The sequence below is a fragment of the Columba livia genome, chromosome Z (assembly GCF_036013475.1).
Source record: "Columba livia isolate bColLiv1 breed racing homer chromosome Z, bColLiv1.pat.W.v2, whole genome shotgun sequence".
In the NCBI taxonomy this organism is placed as follows: domain Eukaryota; kingdom Metazoa; phylum Chordata; class Aves; order Columbiformes; family Columbidae; genus Columba; species Columba livia.
In genome coordinates, this window is record NC_088642.1 from 63,576,173 (window position 1) to 63,601,256 (window position 25,084).

At 37.1% G+C, this 25,084-nt stretch overlaps 1 protein-coding gene across 7 annotated transcripts in view; it reads right to left on the reverse strand.

Moving 5' to 3' along the window:
- The window catches only part of NFIB (nuclear factor I B), a 175,280-nt gene that overhangs the window by 33,950 nt on the left and 116,246 nt on the right, over positions 1-25,084 (reverse strand). For all 7 annotated transcript variants that reach the window (XM_065046151.1, XM_065046152.1, XM_065046154.1 and 4 more), the window contains exons 7-8: positions 10,044-10,175; positions 7,383-7,567 (exon numbers count right to left, since the gene is read on the reverse strand). In XM_065046151.1, coding sequence (XP_064902223.1) covers positions 7,383-7,567; positions 10,044-10,175 — 317 coding nt within the window. The remainder of the gene's footprint in view (positions 1-7,382; positions 7,568-10,043; positions 10,176-25,084) is intronic.

The window sequence follows — 25,084 nt, forward strand, 5'->3', positions numbered from 1 at the left end:
GTGCAAATATTTATAGCACATCATTTAATAGAAATTAATTTTATCCTTACTTAAAGTCAGTTCTACATTCTATTTCCAGTTTTCCCTGAGGAGTTTCTTACGGAAAAATGCATTACAGGTGAAAAATCAAACATTACCATCAGCTAGGGCATCAATATATCTTTGTGATGTATTCACAGACAGAGATTTGACGCCTGAGGCGTAAACCACAAGCAAATTACATGGAGGCAGCTGTGTTAGACAAACAAGCTCTGTGTTTGAAAATGGGAGAGGAAAGGAGGCAAACACAATGAAGGTATAGCAAATTTAGCCCAAATTTATGCAGGTATACACTTTTCTATTGTTAGAGTGGAGGCTAATAGGATTTTCAGATGTGCTACATTTTATAGCTTTTTAATTCACATCATCCTGAATTGCCTCAGATTAATCCATTCATGTGCCCAAAACCACAGATGACTTATATTCACTGTCATAGTTGTTACAAAACTCAGATTGCCACACTGCTAATATTTGATTGTGTGCACTATGCACACTTTTGGTTAATCTTTTGGTCTGAATTCTAAAGAGAAACTTGCAGCATATATGAATACCGACTTTCTTAAAATCAGGATTCACTATACTTGTTTTTCCTGTTGGGATTTTACTAACATATTTGTAATTAGTAATTAATCAACCTTCTCTTAGATTTTTGTTTACATATTTGCTCAAATATCAGTACATTTACATCTTAAGTCTTCATTTACATTTTAGGACAGTGTTTTGTCATGTAGCTCACTACTTCCAGTGTCAAAAAAATCTTTCTGATGCCATAGTAAAATGGCAACAGAAACATCTACATATGAGATATCCAAACATAGCAGAAATTTGACATATCTATGAAACAATTCACATAAACTATTAAGTTGCTTAAATGATAAAATACATTTTATATTTAAATTTGCACAGTAATTTTTTTTAGAAAATAATAGAATTATAATTCTAATTTCCAAATAAAATAACTATGATTTTCCTTGGAATCTTAAATACAAAGCAACTTCAAAGAAATACTCAAAAAAGACAGAAATCAAGTTAATCCTCTGCATGTCCTAGGTACTGCTAGGTATGACACTGTGTTAGGCATTTGAGAAAGAATTTTCAGGGCTGAATAAAAATTACATTATTCCAACTAACCACTACACTTGGAGGATAATATATTTGCATCTCAAAACATGGGTGTTTCAATAGAAAAAATGTGTTTCCCAAGAAGGTTACCCTACTATAGCCAGGTAACCAACCAATGAGTGTACTTTAGTCAAACTGAATGCAGCGTGTTTGGAAATACCCTGTCACTCAATTCTTCTCAACAGTTCCAGTCCCTTATAACAGCCAAGTTCTGACACTGTAGGGAAGAATATTACTGGAAAATCCTATGGCAGTGTAGTTTTGAGACCAATGATGGAACTTTGTTGATGAAGCCGTAGAAGATCCAGTTCACATTTTGGGCCCCTGCTCATGGACCAAGTATCTTTTTTTAAGAGATGTCTGCTAGCCACATCTATGAGCTACAATCATGGCTGACAAGTTCCGTATTTGTGAGTTCATGCCATTGCGGTCTGTGACATCCACAGAGGGTGACGGATGTTTCAGGAAATCTTCAAGTAAAAGAAACTGGAAAAAGTATCTTCCATTCTTCCATTTTTCTAACTCTCCTCCTCTTTTTTTTTTTTTTTTTTTTTTTTTGGTTATATGACACAAACCCAACCATTTACCTCACCAGAGCTTTTGCATAGGGCACCCTGAAGTTACAGCAACTGTAAAAATCCAATGGCCATGTTAGTCTCCCACTGAAGACAGCTCAATGGTAGAGGAGGCAGTTTCATCAAATTTGCAGAGGACACACCCTCAAGTTATTACCTATGTGAGTAATATAACACAGTGCCTTTGATACTCTGCTAAACATAAATGAATGGTATTATTAGAGCACTGCCAGTGAGATTGTAGAAGGTACTATAAGGCAGCTCCTCTGTGGGTTGAATCTGGTGGGTTCCATAAAGCATTTGTTTAACCAGAAGCAAGGCTATACAGATTTAATTTCTGCTATTGAACACTATGGTAGCAACAGAAATGTACTTTGCCTTTTTATAGTGACCCTTACCACTTTTCATAAGGACAAATGTCACTAGTTTCCACACCCTTGCAACCTGAGTAACTCATTGCTACAGCACATCTTACCCAGACCTCACTTGGAGATGCCACACAAAAGCTTCAGGTGTTGTGACACGCAGCTACCTGTCTGCTGAGGAATTAGCTTCAGAAAAAACATGTTCCTGCCAGTTCTTGGCTGACAACATCACTTCTGTACTACTTTCTGGGAGAAATCAAGTTGTTGACTTTGATCTATAAAGCTCTGAATCTCATCCATTTGGGAAAGCATTTTCCTCTTGATGTAATGCTGCTGAAACTAAGAGCAACTGCAGAGCTTCAGCAACCCATGTTTGAACACAGATATCGTAAGGCATCCATCCTAAATCATAATTTTATCTGTGAGCTCACAAAATCTGAATTATTTGTCAACAGGCAGAGCACAAGGAAATACCCAGCCCTCCTCACATATTTCCTTAACAACAGGGTAAGTCCCTGTTACACAAGCATAGGAAAGTAAATCTCTTAAAAAGAGAAATGTTCAAAAGATATATTTGGGTTAAATGGTTTTCATGCACTCTGGAGACCTATACCTGTGCATTTAATAAACTAGAAATGAGCGAACTAAATACAAAGTAATCATTTACAACTGCAATTAAATCTTTAAATGCCTTGTTAGTAGACACAACTAAATTAGTAGTCTCTCTCTGTCCCCCAATTACAATTAAAACTAGTACACTGTCATATTTAATCTTCAATTATTTCTCAAAAATTACAAAGAAAGAGTTGTCCAAGAAGCTGAAAACTATTAAATGTGAATAAATAAAGGTACTAGCTATATCAAAGAAACCACATGCACACGTGTCTCTTGTGTCAACTTATTCTGCTAGTATTCTCCCAGGAACTGACATGAACAACTTTGACCAGCCCAAACAGAGCCTCCCTCCTCGTTGCTAAATGACTGCAGTTATTGTACTGAAGAATGAAAAAGCATCTGCCCGGCATTCCTGAAGAATGTGCCTATCTTTCATTGAACAAAAATGTAATATCCCAGTCCGTTATGAGAGGAAAATAAGTGGCCTCACCAGCTTCCAGAAGCAGCTCTTCTCAAGCAGTTCAGATATTTCTGTCTCCAGACAAAGAAAAAAACATTAAAAATACAAAACTGCACACTAGCCCACATTGCAACGAAGTAAGTTTTAATAGCACCTGGAACTTTAGTCACTATGTGGACAGCAGTTCACTTGGACTGTTGTATATAACAAGTGAAAGCCTTCTATTGTAAGAAGAAAAAGGTCCAGTATTTAACACCTCCAAATTGGAGTCATTTTTACCATGACACTGAAAACTGCAGATTTCATAAAAAATATCACAAAATTTGATTTAACATTACCTGTAAACTGTTGCCTTCATAATCCAAACTCAAACAGTTTGCAAGATTGTCTACTGCTATTTGATTGGTTCAGTCATCAAAAAAAAATCTCACTGATGCCAGGAGGTTCTTCAGCAGGATACACCTGAACTATTTTCTTTACCATCATTTCCTTCATCACACTTGCTGACCCTTCTTCTGTGATTCACCACACCTTAATTAGGAAATTATTCCATTTAACTCGATAGGGCATTAAGTTTGGAGCTTTTGGTTTTGACTTCAGACACACAAGTGGTGGTGTGCTTGGTGATGTTTTCAGGCTCACTGGAAGCCTGACGTTGATACTGTATATTGATTCATACACTCCCGATTATTAATGCATTTCAAGTGTCTACAGATTTGTGTGCGCACATGCACGTGTGTATATACACACAGAGGAGGTAATATTTTCCAAGATTAAAAGATTCACCCATCTGGAGTCATTTGAAAAGGAAATACATGTTCAAAATCTGTGGTAACTCTGACAGTCTCGATACACTGTAGCTGGATAAACACCACGGGTGGATTAGACACATAACAATCAATCAGTTTTCACTGAAATTTAGAGTGAGTAACCACTATCAGTTTAATTGTGGAGACACCAGCAATCCATCATAACACAGATACATACACACACAATCTCATACAGAACACGAGTTCTTAGCTAAGGAGAAAAGATTTGAAACAAGTATAACAAAAAAGAACTCAGCAAAATTACTTGATTAGTGGAAAGTACAGCAGTTCTCAAAACTTGGGAACTTCTCAGACCACTAGTTTTGCTCTAAATCCAGCTCTATATTTAACAAGGTCCATTTCTGTTCAATACATGTGTTCATTTATTATCCAGATTGAACAGGATATACAAGGCAGATAAGCATGAAACTGACAGCCACGGCAAGCTTTTGTTCGGGATCATCCACTGCTGAATCACTTTTTACTGCAGCCAAAGGGCTTGTTTGAACTTCCTGACTGTTCATCACACGTAATTTGGAGTATTTAACATTACGTCAAGAAAATTGCCCACTGCTTCCCATTGTGGAAACCTATGGGAGCTCTATATCTTTACACTAATTTTACTTAAAGTATTCATTGAATAGCATGACTGTCTCACTATAATCAGTGCAGCAGTAATGTAATTAATCTCAAAATTGCTGTGGGGAGTACAAGGCATCTCAGTTGCTTGTCGCAACAATCTACATTAGTGTATTACTGAAAGATGTTGGGGAGGAACAGTTCATTTTAGGTAAATGCTGTCAGGGTATCCATCCTTTCTATTTCTAAGGCTGAAATTAAAACTATAATCATAGTTCTCCTTTTGAAATCCAAATGAGTATGTTTTGAGGTGGGAAAGTATAATTAAATTTGATGTGGTATTCATACAGATGCAGTTTTGCATTTTATAATAATTAAATTTGTTTGAATAAAAAATCATGTTTTATTTAGAAAAGAAAAACTGGTTTGGCTCAAAGCATGCCATTGTATCAGAACAATTCCCTTTTGTCACTGAAACTTCATAGACAGCTGCTTCTTCTTTTCTTAAGCAAAAAAATTATTCTTGCTTTTTTACTTCTTGTACTGCTAGCCTTTAACTGATCTATTCAGAGAAATTTTGATGGTGCATACAGCTCCTCTAATGTACAGCGCATCTCAGAGGAGAACCTTAAAGAATTAAATTTAAAATAGATTCCACTAATAATGGCAATTAATGATAATAAGTTGTGGAGAATAGCTGATACAGATGCCTGGAATCTCATACTTGCTGTTGTTTAACCCCATTCCCTCTTCTCAGGAACATGAAATTAAATGAAAAACATTACCCTAATATAAAGGTTATAAAAGCTGATGAAAGTAGTAAATTGAGGAAAATTTTGCCTGTTATTCCCTGTGGTGCCACAACACGAGAATAGGAAGTGTTTTCAGTTTGCTACTACTCTGAAAAAGCCAGCAGAGTAAAATTTTATCTTTTCTGGTCTAAAGATTAATCTTTCAATACAGACAAGGAAAAGAGTAAGGCTCCTGTTGGGCAAAGAGCTGATAGCATTTCTCCTGCTCAATGAATATACTCCCCAATGTTAAAATCACAAGACAGCACATTTGTCAACCATCTGAAAGTTAGATACTTGATTTAGATATTATATATTCTCAGCGATGATCCAAAGGAGAACACTAAACAATCTAGAGAGATTATCACCTAATCTGCTCTTTCAATATATATAAGAAATCAAAATGTGAGTAAAACAAGCACTGAATAATTAAAGAAATGCATACAAGTAAGGGCCTGATTTTCATTTGCATAATTTCTCCCTTAATAGTGCCTAATTAAGACATCAGTTTAAAAAAAAAAATCCGTCAGAACTCTAAGATTTTCTGCATTGAATTAACGTTAAGGTCTTTTCATGGATGTCTTAATTAGACTTTGTTATTCACGGAAATTTTACACAAATTAAGATCAGGTCCTGCATGCAACGTTCCCAGCTGACTTTCAGCAAAAGTTCTGTATGGGCCTGAAAGACTTCCAATCCATGCACAGATAGCAATTTGTATTCTAAAGCTGACATATCACATTTTTACTTTGTGGTTTCATTTGTATTAATATTGTAATCACGAAAAATCACATAGTTAAGACTTCTCCTTTCAAAGTAAATTTTGGGTTTATGGACCCACTATTTTTTTGTAAATACTTAGAAAGTCATGTAGCTGGACCAGAGCATTAGGCAATGGGGACAATTGTCACAATGAACAGCCCAGATGGGCCATATCTGTTATTCAACATTAGAAAGTTTGATTCAGTTTCAAGTTTATTTCTGTGTTGCTTGAAACACATGCTGAAAGGCCTGTCATTATAAGTGAAAAACAAAACAAAACAAAGCCCAAAACAAAATGCTGTCACAGCAAGCCTATCATCCATGATAAGACAGACCTTCCAAAGGAGCCTAAATCTTAGGAGCAGGAAAACCTGACCATATTCTCTTCAGGTTGCAGTCCCAAGGCTCTTCTACAAAATACGCTACAGCATAAGCTACAGGACTCCACGGGAGCCTTTCAGACGAGGCATCAAAAATAAATAACAGCCTGAGCAGCAAAGATTGCATTACACTGACACTGGAAATATTCCAAGTATTGACAGACCAAGTCTCAATTACGGTTCATCCTGTAGTGTAGATCACATACCAATGCTATGTGCTGATGCTATCATGGAAAGCAGTTTTGCACACAGCCCTTCACAAATTACTTTGCTAACGAAAACCATGTTAGTTTCCCATATTAGACACAAGTCTGAATCAGTGTAGCAGCCATGAACTCACCTGTTACTGCACAGTCTCTACAAAATGAAGAAAAAAACGATTTTGTGGGTCTGTGCTGTGTTCACTACAGTAGTGTCTTAGTACCTGTGCAAAGAAACAGCAGGTGCCTACAGAACATGAAAAGCATTACCTTGGCAGAGGTTATTTTCATTGTCAGTCTGTAAATATACCCGTATGTCCATGCATGTGCATGTGTGCATGTACATATCAGCGGACTCCATACTCCATCCTGCAGCAGGAGCTTTGTTTCTGGGGGCCCTGCACAGCCACAGAGGCTCCCAGCCTGCAGAAGGGGTGCGGGACTAAGACCTGTCCTGTTAGCACTGCTGGGTTGTTCAGTACAAGTATTTTTCTAATGCTTCACAGAGGAACAGTGAGTGGATATGACTAACCTGCACCCTTTATTCAACTATGCTGAACACGAAAGGTTGGTGAGCCAGTTCCCAGTTTGTTCTGACACCAGAACTAGTGAGATACTAGACACCCTGGAAGACACACATTCCTCATAGGATTTATTTTGGATGGTTCACATTGTTTTACAGTACCTGGCTAGTCTGTGGGCTGGACGGGTCATAGGAAGGTACATAATTCTTCAGAGTATCCTGAGGATTCAGGTGAGGAGGATATCTGATCGTTGGATGAGAGAAATAGCTAGACGGGGCAGGAGGGAGAATAGCTTGTGCTGGAAATGGCAATGGTGAAGGTGGAGGTGGAGTTCTAGTTGAGATGACTGGAGAAGAGAAAATAAAATTAAAATTATTTTGTATCTTGTTTCTTCTAAAATTCTTCACTTCTGTATTTCAGCAAGAAACATAAAAAGTCAGTTATAAATCAGTACACTGCACTCGTGCTTCATGGCATCTTCACAGAAAAACTTTACGTGTCCTCCCATCACATCATCCCAAGAAACAGAAAGTGCTAATGTTTCAGATTCATAAATACTGTATATTGTTTTGAATTTGTGAGTTATGCCATCATATTTTTTCATTTTTTTCTTTAAACAGCCATATTTCTCCAATATAAAAGACATTTCAAGTATACAGTTTTTCCACTTGGAGCCCAAATAAACAAGTGTGTTACTCAATAAATAAAACCTACACTTTTATTCACAGCACTCCAACAGATTAGACCAAAGCCACCAAGTCCTAAGAAACAGTTAGTGATTCCTCACTGCATTGCATTCTGCCTGCCTTATGTGGAAAAAGAGTAATTACTCATCAATAATGCAATTAATATTAGATGACCTTTGTGAAGATGCTAATGAATGTTCAATTTCAAGGTGTGGGAACTCAATCCATCCACTAAAAATAACTCGGACAAACAAAAAATTATCTACACTATGCATATTTTTATTTGCATTCTCTTTCTTCCCAGCCCCTACAAACACACACTTCCCTATCTGCAGACTGTATGTAATGTCTAAACAATCAGCAATGTTTTCACAGCAAAAGGAATGTACAGCATGTTCTGCTGCTGCCCAGCCAGTAAGATGTAAGTGAAGAGTGCTCTTCTATCACACTGCACTATAACTCACTTTCCTCCTTTATTACACATCTAAAGGGCACCTACTTGGCAACATATTAAAAAGTAGGTAATGAATTCAATGAAAATGAAGAAAAAATACAACGAAGTTTTAATTTTCATTACTGAGAGGGTACAAAATCAGGCCTGTATAAGCAAGGTATTTTATAAACTGCTCATGGTTCTGTACTGTAACAGTACAAGCACAGCAATACTGCTCTTCTGGACCACCTCCCATATTTTGGGGTTTTCCAGCTTATTTTTTAAAATACTTGTTATTTTTGAGCTGGGACAAAGTTGTAGTTTGCCCAAGAAAAAACAACAGTAGGAATGTTCCAAAATTGCTGCACTTGGTAGTCAAAATCTTGCAAATCTCAAAGCCAGTGCCCAGTGACATAATAGAACAGGCTACACAGACAGAAATTAGGTTTTCTAGCAAGTACATAGCTCATCTACAAATCAGGTTACAACTGTTACCCAAGTACATATATCTAAAGATTACACACTAAAGCAAACAGAAAGATCTACACATAAGTATAGGGACAAAAATAATCATGGAAACTGCTTTGGTGACAGGTTCATTTTAATCACAGCCCCACCAGTTCAGTTAAATCATTAAACATTAGTTACTGCTGTGACATGTGGGAGCCGTGCAAAACAAACACAAGTGAGCAGAAATCAATTCCTTCCATTTCACTCATCATCTATGACATGCCTGAGTATTTGCTGATAGTGAAAACCCTACAGAGACCACAATTAGTCCAGGCTCACTTTCGTAATTCAAAATAAGTGGATGTTAGAGGCAAAATAGTCTTTATACATGGACTGAAAGAGAAGAACTTGAAATCATGGAGAAATCACAAAACAGAAACTTATCAAAACAGAACTGCATGTTAAAGAAAAGAAGAAAGAGTCCTCAGATCTGTTTTACTCCTCTAGTCACCCACCTCTGCTCAAGCAATGAATCTCTTTATATGGAGTTTATAAGGAGATATGAAGAGCTGCTCAGATGAGATTTCTGAGGATGGTGTTCTCATCTGAAGAATCAGGGTCATTCTCATCTCTAACATTAAACAGACCATGATGCTGGAATTCCTTGTCACCCCTGATAACCCCTCAAGATAACATGCACTCTGTCACATTTCAAGTGTTTCCTCCACACTTGCAGTGAAGTTTTACTATGGATTTACCATGGATTTCAGAAAATAGATGTTGAAAAGTATTTATCTGGACTCTATCAGAGCATTCAAAAGAAGCATTGGTCCTTATTTCATTGGGTCATAGTGAACGCAGTTGTGCCTTCTCTTGTATAATAAATCCTACTTATTCTGGTATTTAAATACAACATAATCATAGCGACAATAATAAAAAAGGAGGTAGGTGGAAGGAGGAAAGATGTGGAGGATTTTTCTTCTGTTAGTTTCCCCATGTAGTTTAAGGCTTATTTTATTCAATGGCTAATCCTAAATTCTTTCAGTGACCTGCAGCAGGCAGACTACCTGAAGCGAATTTAAAGAGCATTCCTACAAGGATACCCCAACCTCTTCCATTTCTACTCTCATCAGTATAACAAATGGGATTAGCTCACTAAGAAAGTCTCTAAAAATGCGTCAGAATCTGATTGTAGCAAAGGAGAAAAGACTAAATGTATGTGGAGGTATTTCTTCCTCCTCCAGAACCCTCACCACTGTGTGCAACTCCTGGGATTCCTGGGTGGTGATGCTGGGGAAAAGTGCTCAGTCTTGGTGAAGAATCCTGGGGAGAAGTAGGACTAAACAAAGGTTTTTCAGGTTTCTTCATTGTAGGAGAAGACATATCTGCAACAGAAAAACAATGGAACAGTGACATTAGCTTAGAAACCTGTCTCAGGACACATAATTTTGTAGACTGAAGATACTTATTTTTACTGCTCTTCCATATATACTGTTTGGTGACCCAAATCCCCTGTGACCAATAAACTAATTTTAAACTATTGCTTTCAAACTTGAGAATGAATAATAATCCCCTAACTGGTCTTTGTCCTACAGAAACTACATTCCTTTCATACCAGACAAACCAAACAGTGAAAAAATGCATGTCTTCAGAACCTCCCTAGACATTTCTCAGCTTTCCAGAACATCAACAAATCATCTGCTCCTTCAACAGCCACATAATCTTTATTGCATTTTTTAATGGAACACCTACACTCAGGTGTGTAGGGTAGCTGCCATACACATGCCAGTTTATGGTATTTATATTTTGTTATTTCAAAACCTATCCCTTGCCCTTCCCAAAAATCAAGGCGAAGCCAATTGCCTAAGAATAAAGGATACTTTAACTTCTCTATCTCATATTTTCCAAGTCTCAAGTACAGCCTTCCCGCCTCTTCCTTTCAGTTTCCCCATCAACGAAAACATCTCTTTAGATCTCACTGAGTGAAGATAAAACACTAGTAGGAACAAATGTATGATTTCTACCATGCAGGGTTACTGATACTGCATAAAGAAAAATTACTGGATTCTTTCTGAAATTTTAAATTAATTAAGCAACATTTGTTGTACTTTGCATCAAATTATTTCAAAGTTAAATAAAATACTTTTATGGGACACACATCAATGTCATTAAGGGTTCCATTTCAAATCAATGGAACTAACTCATGTTTAAAGGACAGGTAATTTCTTAAGTATTTTACTGGACTAGGGGACTAGGACCACGTTGCAGCTGACTTTCCTACATGGACCATGTTAGCTCTTACAGTGATTTTGGCACTAGTAATACTGGTACACTGTAATGTGCTATTCTGGGGGACATAAAATCATCTTGGAAGTGGAAGACGGGCCTGTAAAATGTGAGCACCTTAATGAGACCACACTGGACCAGTGCTTTCTGAACTGGCTGGAGTTCAAAGTGGGTTTTCACCATGAAAGCTGTACTTATAGCAGGACCCATTAAGCTGAGAGACTGCATGTCTGCTCTGCCCCATCCCACTGTCCAGCCCTGTACAGGCACCAGCACCAGACTCAGAGCAGACTCTGCTCGTGCCCCTTCACCTTCCCCCACAACTCCCCTGCCCTCTTTTGGTCCTGACTACTAAGATACATTTCAAGGTTCATCTCTTCAAGAAGGTGACTGAGAAAGGATTTTCTTCAGGAGAACACTCAGGAAGAGTGAGGAATTGCTTTACAATAAAGCAATTCAGCATTTATTCAGTTTTAACAGACATGACAAAGGTTACTCTAAACTTTTTTATTATACTGTTCTGTTGAAATTATACATTGTTATCAAAAACACTGAGTGCTGACAGACGCATCTCTAGCCATCTTATAAAAATTTGGGAAATAAATCGTTGTTGATGAAGAAAAAGGAGAAATATTTTGTTTAATCTAACAGAAGGTAGCAAAGACAAAGTTGACAAGTGGTTACAGTTTTGTTGAATACATTCTGCGAAGTTAAGAAATAATTTTTAAAATTGCAAGACTGAAATGTTTGAAATTGTGTTTTGCATAGGCAAATCATGATAAGAAGGTAAATGAATTCTGGAATTATTTTCAAATATATCATTATGTTTTACTTCCTGCTCAAAAGACAGCCCTAGCTTCTTCATATAAGACCCTAGTTCCATCAGAGCAAGAAAATTCGCACATGTCCACAACAGACATAGGGTTTTATAGAAGCCCAGGACAAAATTATTGAGCTATTGTCTCTGTATCATGGTTCTGTGCATGCACAAACTTTGTCTGCAGAAGCACGGCAGTGTTACACTCTGAGAAAAAAAGGTAAGTATGCCTAATATACTGCTTGTAGACACAGCCTCCCACTACAACTCTGTGATTTTCAGTAGTTGTCACATAACTTACCAGCGACCAAATATCTTGTTCATTTTACCACATATACGCCATCACAAAAGAGAGAATGTACAAAGAGTTTACTTTTATTTCAAATTAGAAGTACTGTATTTCTGTCTCCCTAAGGAAGGAAAAAACTTGGGCTGGAAGTGGAAAATCTATTCCTTATGTAAAGCTCATATTTAACAGAAAACTCATGAAAGAAAAAGCTGCCTGACTCTTTAAGGTCTGCACACATCAGCAGCTCTGATTTCTGGAATGCAAAAGAGATTTAATTTGTTTGGTGACCGTTACTTCACTAAAAAAAAAAAAAAAGGTGTTGCATTGTTCATAAACAACATGTTTCAGTTGCTTTAAAGAACTATGCTATAAAAAGTGCAATGTAGTCAGACTACCCCTTAACCTCCCATCACTAATTTGAAAAGAGTGTACTGAAAAAGAGATTGGTGACTATGATAACCCTAGAGCTTGCTTTAAACATGTGTAACTTATTCCTGGCTCTACTTTACGGAACTAAGCGTTGTAGTTAGCACACAGAAAAAAGACAGCAAAAATTACAACGCAAACAGAATGAACTTCTCACACAGACTGTTTCCCCATCAAGGTGAATGCAACTGGTAGTCAGGAGCAAAGAATTCAGCACTGCCATAAAAACACTCATTACCCACCAAAACAGTGACTTTAACATACACTGCCCAGCACACCAGCATGAAGTACTTTTAGAAGTTCCATCATATATGGCACACAGGCAACCTCAAAGGATAATGGCTGAAGTGCAGGCAGAAGGCTCCCTGTTAAAACAATGCACTTTGCATTGAGTAGTAATTCAGAGAGCCCCTTCCCCCCGAAGGCCCCGTGTCTCTCCCCACATGTGCCTGGCCGTCATGTCAGAGCGTTCATGCTCCTGCTTCTGCCGAATAACAGATGCAGCCAAGAGGGCAGGCGGAACAATAACTGTTTGTATAGGTTAGGAAGAAAGGCTGCAGCCATTTCCTTTTCAGCCAAGAGAGGAGGCCCAGAGATTTAATGGGAAGACACACATGTAACATTTATTTGGAGAGTTACTATTTACAAAAACGGGGGTGGGGGGAAGCAGTTTTTCATTGTCTTTAATTCTGCTTGTAAGCAACAGTGCCTTTAAATCAAGCAAGCAGAATAAGTCAATGTGACAGTGAAACTTCATATGATTTCACTAGTAGCTTATACATAGTAGAAAACACACATTTTTCTCATTTTAAAACTTGTCTTATTTTTTCCACATCATGAGATATAGTCTAGTAGCTATATAGAGATTAGTTATACACTGATAACTACAGAACAAATGACAAAAAATAGGCCACTTGTTCTATGTCTGTGTCAAAATTTCAGAAATAAGATTCCAACCTTCATTATTTGAGAATGAAAATAAAACAGTTTCAAGTGTGATTTATTTTTAGACTTTTGGAAAAAAATGCAAAGTACAGATGAAAAGCAGAAAGATGCCAAAAGCACTTGGACAAAGTTATCTAAAAGTCAACACTAGTCAGACATTGTGTCCTGTCCTGCTGAGAATTTCCCTCAAATGTGAAAAACAGGCTTCTGTTTTGGTTTGGTTTTAATTCCCAGTTTCAAATCACTCTTGCGTATATTCTCATATTACTGTGGAGATACAGTATGTATGAACACAAACAGGGTGGCATGTTATACATTTTAAAACATCACATCAAAGAAAAAATGGCTTATGCCAATAAAAAGTTAATAAGCCATCTCATCTCCCAACGAGGTAAATCTGCCTACCTAGGAAGGCAGAAGAGCTGCTGTGAAGCATAGCATAGGCAACCTGTTCATCAGCAGCTTGCACAAATGGTGCTCAGATGTATAGTTCTTCAAGACAGCCCAAGGCAACAATTTTGATCAACTCTAACATGATAAAATCCTGCAGGGAAAGTGTGCAGGAATGTGTATATGTCAGCCTTTAATTAAACTATTGTTCACTTCCAAAGAACCTCAGGAAACATTAAGGAGACATGAGTTTTGGCAACTCCTTAATCAAAGAAAAGACTGTCTTCCTCAGTCTGAAGCAGCTTGTCATCCAGGCAGTTCCCTGTCACCTTGGCACACTAGTTGGCAAGACACCTGTGAGGAGAGCTCAGCTGGAATTGAGCAGTGATCCAGGTCAAGTTCAAACATCCACCTGTCTGTTTCTGGACACCTGATCTGCCTTATCTGCCTTCTTTGTCACCACAACATGGCAGCTTCTCCTTCTTGCTCTTGAGACATGCTCATGAGCAGAGTAAGAATAAATCATTAACAAATAGTAAATATCTTTTAATCCAGTTTATTCTTTAAATTTTCTAACTAATATATTTCCTACTGCTTAGTTTCAAAAGCCTTTCTTTACAAGGTGCACTCCTGTAGACCACAATCTCTAAAAAATTCATTTACAACTCATTAGTGTAGTATCACCTCCAGAAAGAGCAAGACAAAACATTTAACCTGCTGTATAGATAAATATAGTGAAAAGCCATGGAGTCCACAGCACCACTGGCAAACTATAAGAGGCATCCTTTCAGGCTACAGATTTAAAAGAACTGCTTTTTTACAAGAAACAGGACCTGGGATAATTTCTTATGGCAGGATACACTACATACATCACATCCAGCTGGACCTTACTCTCCACCACATCTGGTAGATACACTTGTGTAAAGCGCGTGTGAAAATGTAAGTGAAATTTTAAGTTCACATCAGAGAGTTGGGTGATGATAATGAATCATGACAAATCCCACTGTGCTCAGGAAAATCAGTTTTGTTTTACACCTGTGCATGTGAAGAAAAGGCAGATCAATTCTGCACAGGCAGAGCCAGCATCACCAATTTTCAGATGTGCTCAGTCTGATTTCCTTTAATGCTGTAAGCATTCTGTATTTCTCAACTGTATGTCACGATAAGGCACCTAACATTGAATATTGACAGCTAAGTGATTTTGAAGTACAACTACCTCTCATTTGCAAGAAAAAGGCTTTTCTATATCTGTCCTAAAGACTTTGCACTGAGGCAGAGTGGTAACTAAGAATCCTAAAAACCAAAACATTTTAATTCATTTATCTTCTTTGCAAAAAAAAGGAATGGTGATTTATTATTTTGGGAATAAATAGGAAAGAAAGACAGATGTGCCTGAGCAGCTTGGTGTCTGAGACACTTGGTGCCTAGAACAGAGAAACAGGTTCTGTTAATCATCAGTCAGAAGTCATGCTTTGCATCTTGCTCTCCCATCATCCAAATCTGTGCTGTAATCATTGGCTTGTTGGTGTCTCATTCCCTCTCACTCTAAGTTTTATCTTGGAACAGAGAGAAGCCCTCATAAAAAATGTAATTATTTCCATGAAAATTTCAGTTCTGATGTTGTTTTTCTGATTAGGAAATCAACAAAACGAACAAACAAACAAAACAGTATCTGTTCTGATCCATGACTTTCTGAGACACATATAGCAATTCTGTGTGAAGGCCTGTGTACTTGCTTTTGAGAGAAACATTGAGGTCTCACATGAAGGTATATATGCATGTTACTTAGCAGTTAGAGAGTTCTGAACTTGAGGAGCAGCCAGTGTCAAGGTTTGAAGAGAACTTCTCTTCTCCCATTTAAAAACCCGATCTCCATTTCCTTTTTGCCTCTACATTGAGTGTAGTAAAGCATTTTACATATGAGTATTTGATACAAGGGTAGAATGTTTCAGTGTACAAAGATTTGATAAACTTCTGTCTTCAAATCAGCCTACTAAGGGCCAAAGTTACTTTCACAGACACACCCCAGATATTGCACCATGCCCAGGGCTAATCAAACACTCTGTTGTGCTGTTTTGACATTTCGTAACAGAGAAACCATTTCAATGTACTATCTTTTGTGATTTGCAGTGAAAAATATAAGAGGAGCTAGACTAGAATTTCTTCCAGTGCCATTTTCAGTACTGCAAGCTCGTGAGAAAAACACTACAACAAAACTGCAATTCAGAAAAGCTATGCTAATACAGAGGTAAATTTCTTACAACAGAAATGGTATTATTTTCTTGTTTCTAGTTCCTCTATTAATCTTTACTCATAAAGTACACCTTTTTATTTTGCACTGTTCAATAAGCATTCTCTTATTACACGTAAGAGAAGAAAATGATGCGAGAACTTTCAGATAGACAACTGAAAATAAGAGTCAGAAATCCTTTAGATGGAGTAAACATGTCGGTCTTCTCATCGTTACCCACATGCAAACTTGCAGAATACTGTATTCCACTGCCAACAGTTACATTCTGTGGGATGTGTTAACCTTGATGATTTTCTTTTTCTCATTGGAAAGAGGTTTGGACAAAAGATAGAATGGTTTTATCTACCTTCTCTAATATCTCCCAGCATCCTGCGGGACTGGAGGCTTAGGGGCAAAGCATTGGAAAGATATGATGGTCAGAAGAAAGCATTAATATTGAATACGTTCACGTCAAAAGCTTCCTTATCCCAAAGTAATTTCAAAAAATGTTTGACAGTAGATTGGGACATACGGACCTAATCCCATAACAGTTTTTTGACAGTATCATATAACATGTAAGTAATTAATTGCTATACTAAAGAGATTATTCCTATTTAGATGTACATCTATTCCCACTAGGATTAGACTGAAACTATGGCACATTGTCCTGCAAGAACAGTGGGCAGGAATTCTTCATTCTCATCTTTCAAACCCACCTTGCCACTCCTCATCAGCAAGTAACAGTAAACCTTCCAGAAAAGGTTCATAATCAGAACAACTGTGTTATCATACCTGCACTATTTCTTCTGAGGAGAAAAACACTGGTTTTTTTTCCATGCATTGATCTGCTGGCATAAAGCTGGCCAGTCTTCCTCACCCTACATGCCTCATACTAAAAACACTGTCCAGCTGTGAGACCCCCAAGCCACGAGGGCCACCATGGAGACCATGGGGAGCTGGGGTATTGCCGTTGGAGGGAAATGAGAATGTCCCCACCAGCTCCACAGTGACCTATGGTAGATGGTGGCAGAGGGCCTGACTTAATCGCTGCAGCGTCTCCTGCCTCACTTCTTCCCTTCAGACTCAGCTTATCCAACCACTTCTGTGCCAGCACAGCCCATTAGATGTCATATGGGAAGCACTTAGGAGCAACTCAGAGCTCAGTGAGGCGGCTGCCTGCTAAGTATGGAGCAGATTCTGCAAGTAATGAGACTGACTTTGGAAATAGAGATAAAAAGCCTGAGACCAAAAAAGCAAGGTTGCCGCCACAAGGAAGGTACTATAACAAATACATGCATTGTCATTAACAAACCCACATGAACCTCCAAGTACTCTGTACTGCCGTAAATAACCCTTAAGCAATTACAGTGTGTTTTAGGTTCTCAACTACTTTTTAAACATTATACTTTAGAAACAGACCTAGCCATTTCATCTTTTCTGAATCATGGTTATGAGATGTGGTTCCAGTAGATAGCTGCGATAGAGAAGCATTATGGGACACTGTGAGAAAAAAAATAATTTAAAAGCCAAACAAATTATAAAGACTTTAGAGTACATTTTAGTTATTTATTTAAACATCCTACAGAAAGTAATCCAAACTCCAAGGAAAAATGCAAAGCTATAACATCTCATTAATGCTGAGAATGTAAGACACCTGGCTAGAAAATGAAATGAATTCTGTAATCCTAACTGCAAAAGTCAGAAAAGTATTTCCAATTTCTAATGCAATAAGATTAAAGAGGTATTTGAGATAAAGCAGTGTAAAAGAAGTTGTTGATTTAAAAGCATTTAGGTTATGGTACCTCATTTTTATTACTATTTTAGTCCATACTGGTAACAGTTTAGCATGGGTTAATAGGTGTGCTATATTAATTTAATTGTAGAACCACTTGAGCAATGGTTTTGAACTGAGATAAAATCTTTAACTCACACTGAAGTATACTATTTGATCAAGTTTGATACAGTTTATATGAAAGCAGTAGAAAAAAGATAAATTAAGAACCTTTTCAAATGTACCTATGTATACAGTACAGAAATAAATAATTTATCAATGATGACAAAAAGGAGAGGTGCCCCAAAAAAGTTACAATATGTGGAATATTTCTTTTTTCCATCTCATGGATGTATTGTAACTGGAAAGAAATGTCAGTGTGGGCCCCTATGATTCTTCAGGCACTATATAGTTATCCTTTCAGTAACTGAAGATATCCTGCACCACATAGATTCACATTTAAAAATCCGATCTCAGGTTTATAAGTAATTTCTAATAAGAGCTAATTAGTCTAAAAATACTAATTAAATCTGTTATTCAGCAATATCAGAATAGAACAGTTACACTTAATAGTTCCTGGGACATATCTTGCATTAAGACGTGCTTTAAGGATGTCTAGAGCCACCATCAAGGTAACAGAATGTTGCCGTAGTATAAAGTTTATCACATATTAAGAGCTATGCATACAAGAAAAATATTCTTTTGCACTTACATTTTTACACTTATGTATATGGGAGATGCATATTCTAGCCCTGACTGTATTCAACTCACTAATCACACATGAAAAACGTTAATTAATAGGCCTTGCCACAATATATTAGGCAAAAGAAAAGACAAAGAACCTATAATGAAATTTTTTTTACAGTGACCTTCTTCAGCAAAGAACAGACATTTCCAGGAATGCAAAAAAGCAAACCTTTTTGTATACTTCCTAGTGTATCTCCTACTGTGTCTGTCTGCATTTCTAAACATTTTATTATTTCTCATTCATATATTCGGAAACTGAAGTGTACATGAGCAGAAGTCAGGTCCCTGCTCTGCCCAGAGTAGAAACTTCCTCATCTGCTACTCTGAATATTTGGAGATTCTTATGAACATGTTGTAAATCATTCTAAAGCTATTCTAAACACAGAAAACTAGGTAAAATCTATGTTGCTTTACTTTTGGAGAAAGTGTAAATTTAATATCATTCTCACCCAATAATTGAGGATATAATTTTCTTGATGTACAAGCAGCTTCACCCATTTTAAGATAACATTTTTGCTTTCCTGTTCATGGATTTTTTTTCCCTTTCTCTGCATTTTTTAATTAAATAAGCATTTGAAAGCTTCTTCACTTATTTTTCTGTACATAGTGCCTTTCAAGCTCTAAGGATAAGGAAGCATTTTTCATTTTTATAAAAGTGATTTTTAACTTATTTTACGTACCAGAAGTTTTTATTGTAAAATTGCCAGTATTGAAACTGAAAGTATACAATTCCCTGCTGATTTTAAATTTGTTTTAACTAGCATGGCAGAACTACTGATTTTTAACTAAGTGACATAATACCTGTTCATTGAGCACTACAAATGTCTTGTTCTGCAACCAGAAAGAAAGAGGAGAACCAATCTGTGGCCCCCTATGCAAGTCTTCCATGCTAATGCTGTTGTTTGTTACCATGATGCCACTTTCAGCATTATAGAAGACAACAGGCTAAGAGAAGCCATGGGTAAGAATTGTCTCTAGAAATACACTTTGAAAAGTTACTTTTGGAGAAAAGTCCCACTAACCTTAAAAATGTGAAGTTATTGAAACTAATCAAGTGGCAGCATTTGACCGGTGTGTGCACACTATACTAGTTAAAAACACAGAAAATTCAGACAGGTGCATGAGGTGTGCATATATATATATATATATATACATGAAAATACGTGTATGTGTTTGTATACATTGATGAAAGAGTATCTTGAAATATTAAAAAATACAAAGGCAGATGTAAATGAAGTTACTAACAAGACATAAATTGCTTTAAAACATGCTTTGACATACAAGGATTTTGAGAACTCAGATTGACTCAAAAACACAGAAATGCATTTAACAGATATTCATCAAGGCAAACCTTTGCAAGGTGAATTAATCTGTTAGATGGATAATATGATTTTCTAAAGCATTAACCTTCAGAAGGAGCACTGGGAGCTGGAAAAAATCCTGAACTCTGTCCAACACTGGTCAACAAATTGACAAGGTGATCTGTTACCATTCTCAACTCCTGGACCACATTAACTGCTTCATCTTTTAGTTCCCTCACTTCGGAAATGAGAACATCCATCTTTGATGGTCCATGAGAAGAAGGTCCAAGAAGGTAAGAGCCATTGGGAAGGACCCCAATGGGGAAGGAGTCTTGGAGTGGGAACTGAGTGGGAAGAAAGCAAAAGGGGACAAGTGTCCAGAAGAGGGATATCCAACAAAGGGAGTCAGAAGTAGAGGGTCCAACAGCTGCTGGCCAATGAATGGGTTAAGGCAGTCCAGCTGTTTCAGTTTTAATGGTATGCTGGCATCTTGACTCTTGACTGTTGGTACAGGTGGGTGAGGTGTAAGAGAGTGAACATGATGAAGAAACTGTAAAATTAAAATCACTTCATTGTATCTTGACATTCAGTATTTCCAGACACCTTAGCAGAAATCCACATAAATCTCTCCACTTTTATCGCGACCAGCGTGCATTGGTGATAACCCCTGTTTTATTTATTTACAACATACACAGGGTTGTGACACCTACCAGTAAAGCAGATCTCAAGGACAAACACTGAAATTGTCTGCAATTATATTAATGCACTTTGTCAAGCTAGCTTTGAGAAGGGAGGCCAGAGGTGCACACGTTGTGCTCTGTTCTTCTGATATTCATGTTTCCCTACGACTCATGGAAAAAGTATCTGATTTACTTACCCATTAATAGACCAAGATGTTCATCAACAGTTTTTAGCCTATTAGATCTGAAGGTTTTATTAATCCACTGCGCTAGCCACTGGGTTTGTTATATTTTTAATAACTTTCTCTTCTCCAAATAGGGATGATGATTTTTTATTTTTTTTTTTACTGTACAAAACCTTATCCTCCTCAGAATTTCTAAAGTGCTCAGCAAATTTACTCATGCAGCGACTTCCACATATTTCACAAAGTATTACTACACTACTGCAGGAACTCAAAATTTTGTTTAACACAGAAATATGTAAAGAATTTAGTAATAGCAACTTGGAAAATGAAAGACTGAAAGAGGTGTACAACAAAATACTTTTTAGATCTAGATATATTTCCAGTTGGTAGAAATGTAAGTAAGACGTGACCCAGACATTATGGAAGCTAATAAGACATTCAACTGGACAAAAAGAGGTACAAGAGAGAATAAATAACTTTCTCAATATCTGACAACAGACACAGACATTGAACTTGTAATTTTAGGGCTCTATTTCTAAGTAACGCACCATTCTCAGAAATGACTTTTCAATTCCTTAGGCTCTGGGATTTTTGGAGAATGGTTAGTTACTTGGAAGACTAATGGTAGGGAGAAGGTTTGGGAAAATCTTTGCAGTTATGATCCTGTCTATTTGCTCTGCAGGAAAACCCCACACCTTTTACAAAAAAAAAAAAAAAAAATTGCAAATAGAGTCATATTTTAGGTATTTTAACACTGCAAAAGAAATGGCACAGACTAAAGTATCTTCCCACAATGACTGAATGCATGTAAACTCAGAAACAGCATTGTAAACCTACAATAATATCTTTTTAAATCTGGTTTTGAAACTGTTACACATTCTGTTGTGGTTACATACACTTTTAAAATAGTCACTAACTGTTGCTAGCCAAAGAAATAAACTTCCAGGAGAGTATCATTGCTACATGAGCTTTTCTTCTGACTTCAATAAAAACAAATAAAAATTTATTTTCATACATAATAATTTTTTATTTTAATTTATTTTATGATTTTTGATACTTTTGTATCAGAGCAATAACACACATAACAATACTAGAGCACTGGATAACGAAGCCACCGCTCACAAACCTTTGAGGACTGGCTTTGATCAACCCTATGTCATCAAAAGTTTCCATTTTTCAGAGATGCGTACTTATTTCTGCCCAGAATTACCTCTTCAAACAGCCAACTTGCCTAAAATAGACTATAGGCTTGAACCCTTATCAAAACATTTTTGGAAGTGGTATGACAGGAAGATGACAGATAACAGCAAAAAGACAAAGTCTGGAGTTTTACAACTGAAAGCAGGGTGTGTTATGAGGAAAGTTTTATTGTAGCTGGACTAGATTACTTTTTCTTAGTTTCACAAATGCCATATCCTGCCTAAACCACAAGTACTCCAATAGCCATGCTTCCACCCCTCATTATGCATGTTTGCACAGTAGAGAAGCTGTAGAAACTACGAGTATTACTCCAGAATCACTCATACAAAATGACTCCTCTCCTGATGTCTACTTACCTCCTAAACTACATATCTGTTTTTCACAGCAATAAAAGGTTGATCTAACCTGTCCCACCCCACTTCAGATTTTCATGTCACATTTTAAATCTCAGTAGATTTCTGTGTTACCTGTTAATCTTTGTCCCATCCTCTATGTCAAAATAGTTCAACAACCCCTAGATACCTATGAAACTCCTAAATACTTTATTCCAACCATTTCTGTTATCATTGGTTTATTGTCACTATCTCCAGTGCCAGACTACCACTATCATCTCATTTCTGCTATTTTAAAAAGGCAGCTAAATGAAGACATGAAAAGCCTTCATGATAAAAGAATCTTTCAAATCTACATCATCTCTGTTTCTATGAAAATACATTACACTTGGGTATGCAGATGAAGAAACTAGATCTATCTCAGTTCAGAAGTTAGAGATTTTTGCACTGTCAAGTTCAAAACAGAGACAATGAAACTGCAATGAATAATGCGTTATTTTTTATATCAACCCTATTGCTGATTTTGTTTCTCCTAGAAAAGTTAAAATTGCATCAGAGTGAAAAAAAATGCTTATCCTTAAACAAGATACCTGTAGATATTCTTAATTGTTGGTCCTGTGGAATGATTCATATTTCTGGTGCTGATGACCTTCGGAGACTGCCTGGATAAACAGTGCCTGTTGGGACTACATGAGCATCATCAGGGGATCCTGGTGACACTGGATGAACAGAAATGTGATCCCAAATGGCTTCTCTCTTTTTCCCATTTATGCCTAACCTTATATGACATGTAGCTCTCCATGGGAGAGAGGAAAGCACTATCAGTGAGCTCTCTGGCATAGAAACCACATCCAAACTTCATTACCTTTGTGCTTGCAGACATAAGGAAAGGGAATATAGATTTTCACAAATTTCATATCCTGGTAAGACCTCTGTGTCCAAAATGAGTTTAACACAGATGCGTGCCGGTATGAAGATCCTATCAAGCATCTTAACAAACTAGCAGCAAAACAAATATGTCAGGAGCTGCCATACATGCCTTCCCAGTGAGGCCAGGTACCAAGGGCAGGCACCGCAGTCGCTACCTTACAGTGTTTCTGCAGCAGCAGAATGTAATTGGAGCCAAACAGAAATGGTTAGGGGCAAAAGGCTTGTGCTTCCCCTAGTATAATGGTTTTCAGAGTGGCCAATGGTATATCTGTCCCTCTGCAGGAATGAAATTATGTCTTCAGGACAGAAAATATGAAGTCCCTCATAGTGTCTCAAAGACAAATCTTTGACAAAGACAAATCAAGGACAAAGACAGATCTCTTTGCCAGGGATCTGGTAAAATGTCACTATGCCCAGCAGTGCTAGAGAACAGTATATTCAGGGGTGAGTGTTAACTCTGGGAAGCAAAAATAAAATAAACTGATTCAAGTCTACCTCTTTTATTCTCTCATCTTTTACCTGGTTTATGAAAGATGTATAGAGAGTTACAGGCTGTTTCAGTTTAGAAGTCTGGCTACCCAGTGTCACAGAAATTAAGTGATGGTTCATTTTATATCTGCTAAGCAATCTGAACAATAACATTGTTCAGTACTGATAAATTTGACGTGAAGAAGGCTGGTAAAACTGAACAAATCCAGTGTTCACAGACCACAGTTCCTTGCAAGCAAAACGATTCAAGACCCAAAAAGCAATTGAAATAGTCAGGACCTATCTGTGAAAGGCTGTCTCAGCAGTACTTGGGCTCAGCTCTTCACATGGCACTGACTTTCCTGGAAGACCCTACAGCTCACTCAGCAGCACAAAAGAACTTAATTTCACAAGTATGGAGATGCAGAGACTATTTCACCAAGGAATGATGGGCTGTTTTCCCCACAACCACAAAACTAATTTATTTGAAAAGCACAAAAATTAGTTGAGGTACAATCCTGTCTTTTACAAAAAAAAAAGTAAGAAAGTGTCATGACAAAACAGGTAACAGTCACAGAGGACAATATTTTGCACTAGGGTGAAGATTCTGGCTGGTAGAAATGCTATTTTGCTATCTTAAGTTTGGTTCTGCAAACACATGGGTAAGAGTTTGTTTTTTTTTTTTAATTCAACAATGAATGCTGCAAACAGCTAGAAATAAGACAATACTGGAGCATCCATGAGAAAAAAAAAATGTAGAAAATAAATCATTAAGACTAGCAGATATTGTGTGAAAGGAACAGCCTAATGATGAGAACACAGATCAGAAGGCAGACAGAAGCAGATTAGAAGGAGACTGACTGTATCAAAAATCTGAAAATAAAAGGCAGCTAAATTAAATACCAATCACATGCTACCTTGCACATAGAGATGAAAGAGAAAACTTATCAGGTGGGGGAAAAAAAAGCCTAAACCAATACAAAAATTAGGTAAGACTGAAGGGTCAGTCAGTTACTGAAGAAATGAGAGCAATGATGAACAGAGTACAAGGAAAAGGAGGGTAAAGACTGGAGGCAATCGCATATTTTCTTCTCTATTTCACTTTTACATACTGTGCTGCACATTTCACCTTCCAAATAGCTGTCACACCTCAGTCATAGGATTCATTAACCAACACTGATTAAATACATGTGACTTTGAACACATTTTCACATAACAAAGGTCAGAGAAAAGACTACATTGGCACCTAGGTTTATAAAGCATCAAGATAACATGAGGGAAAGTTTTGCCAATTAAT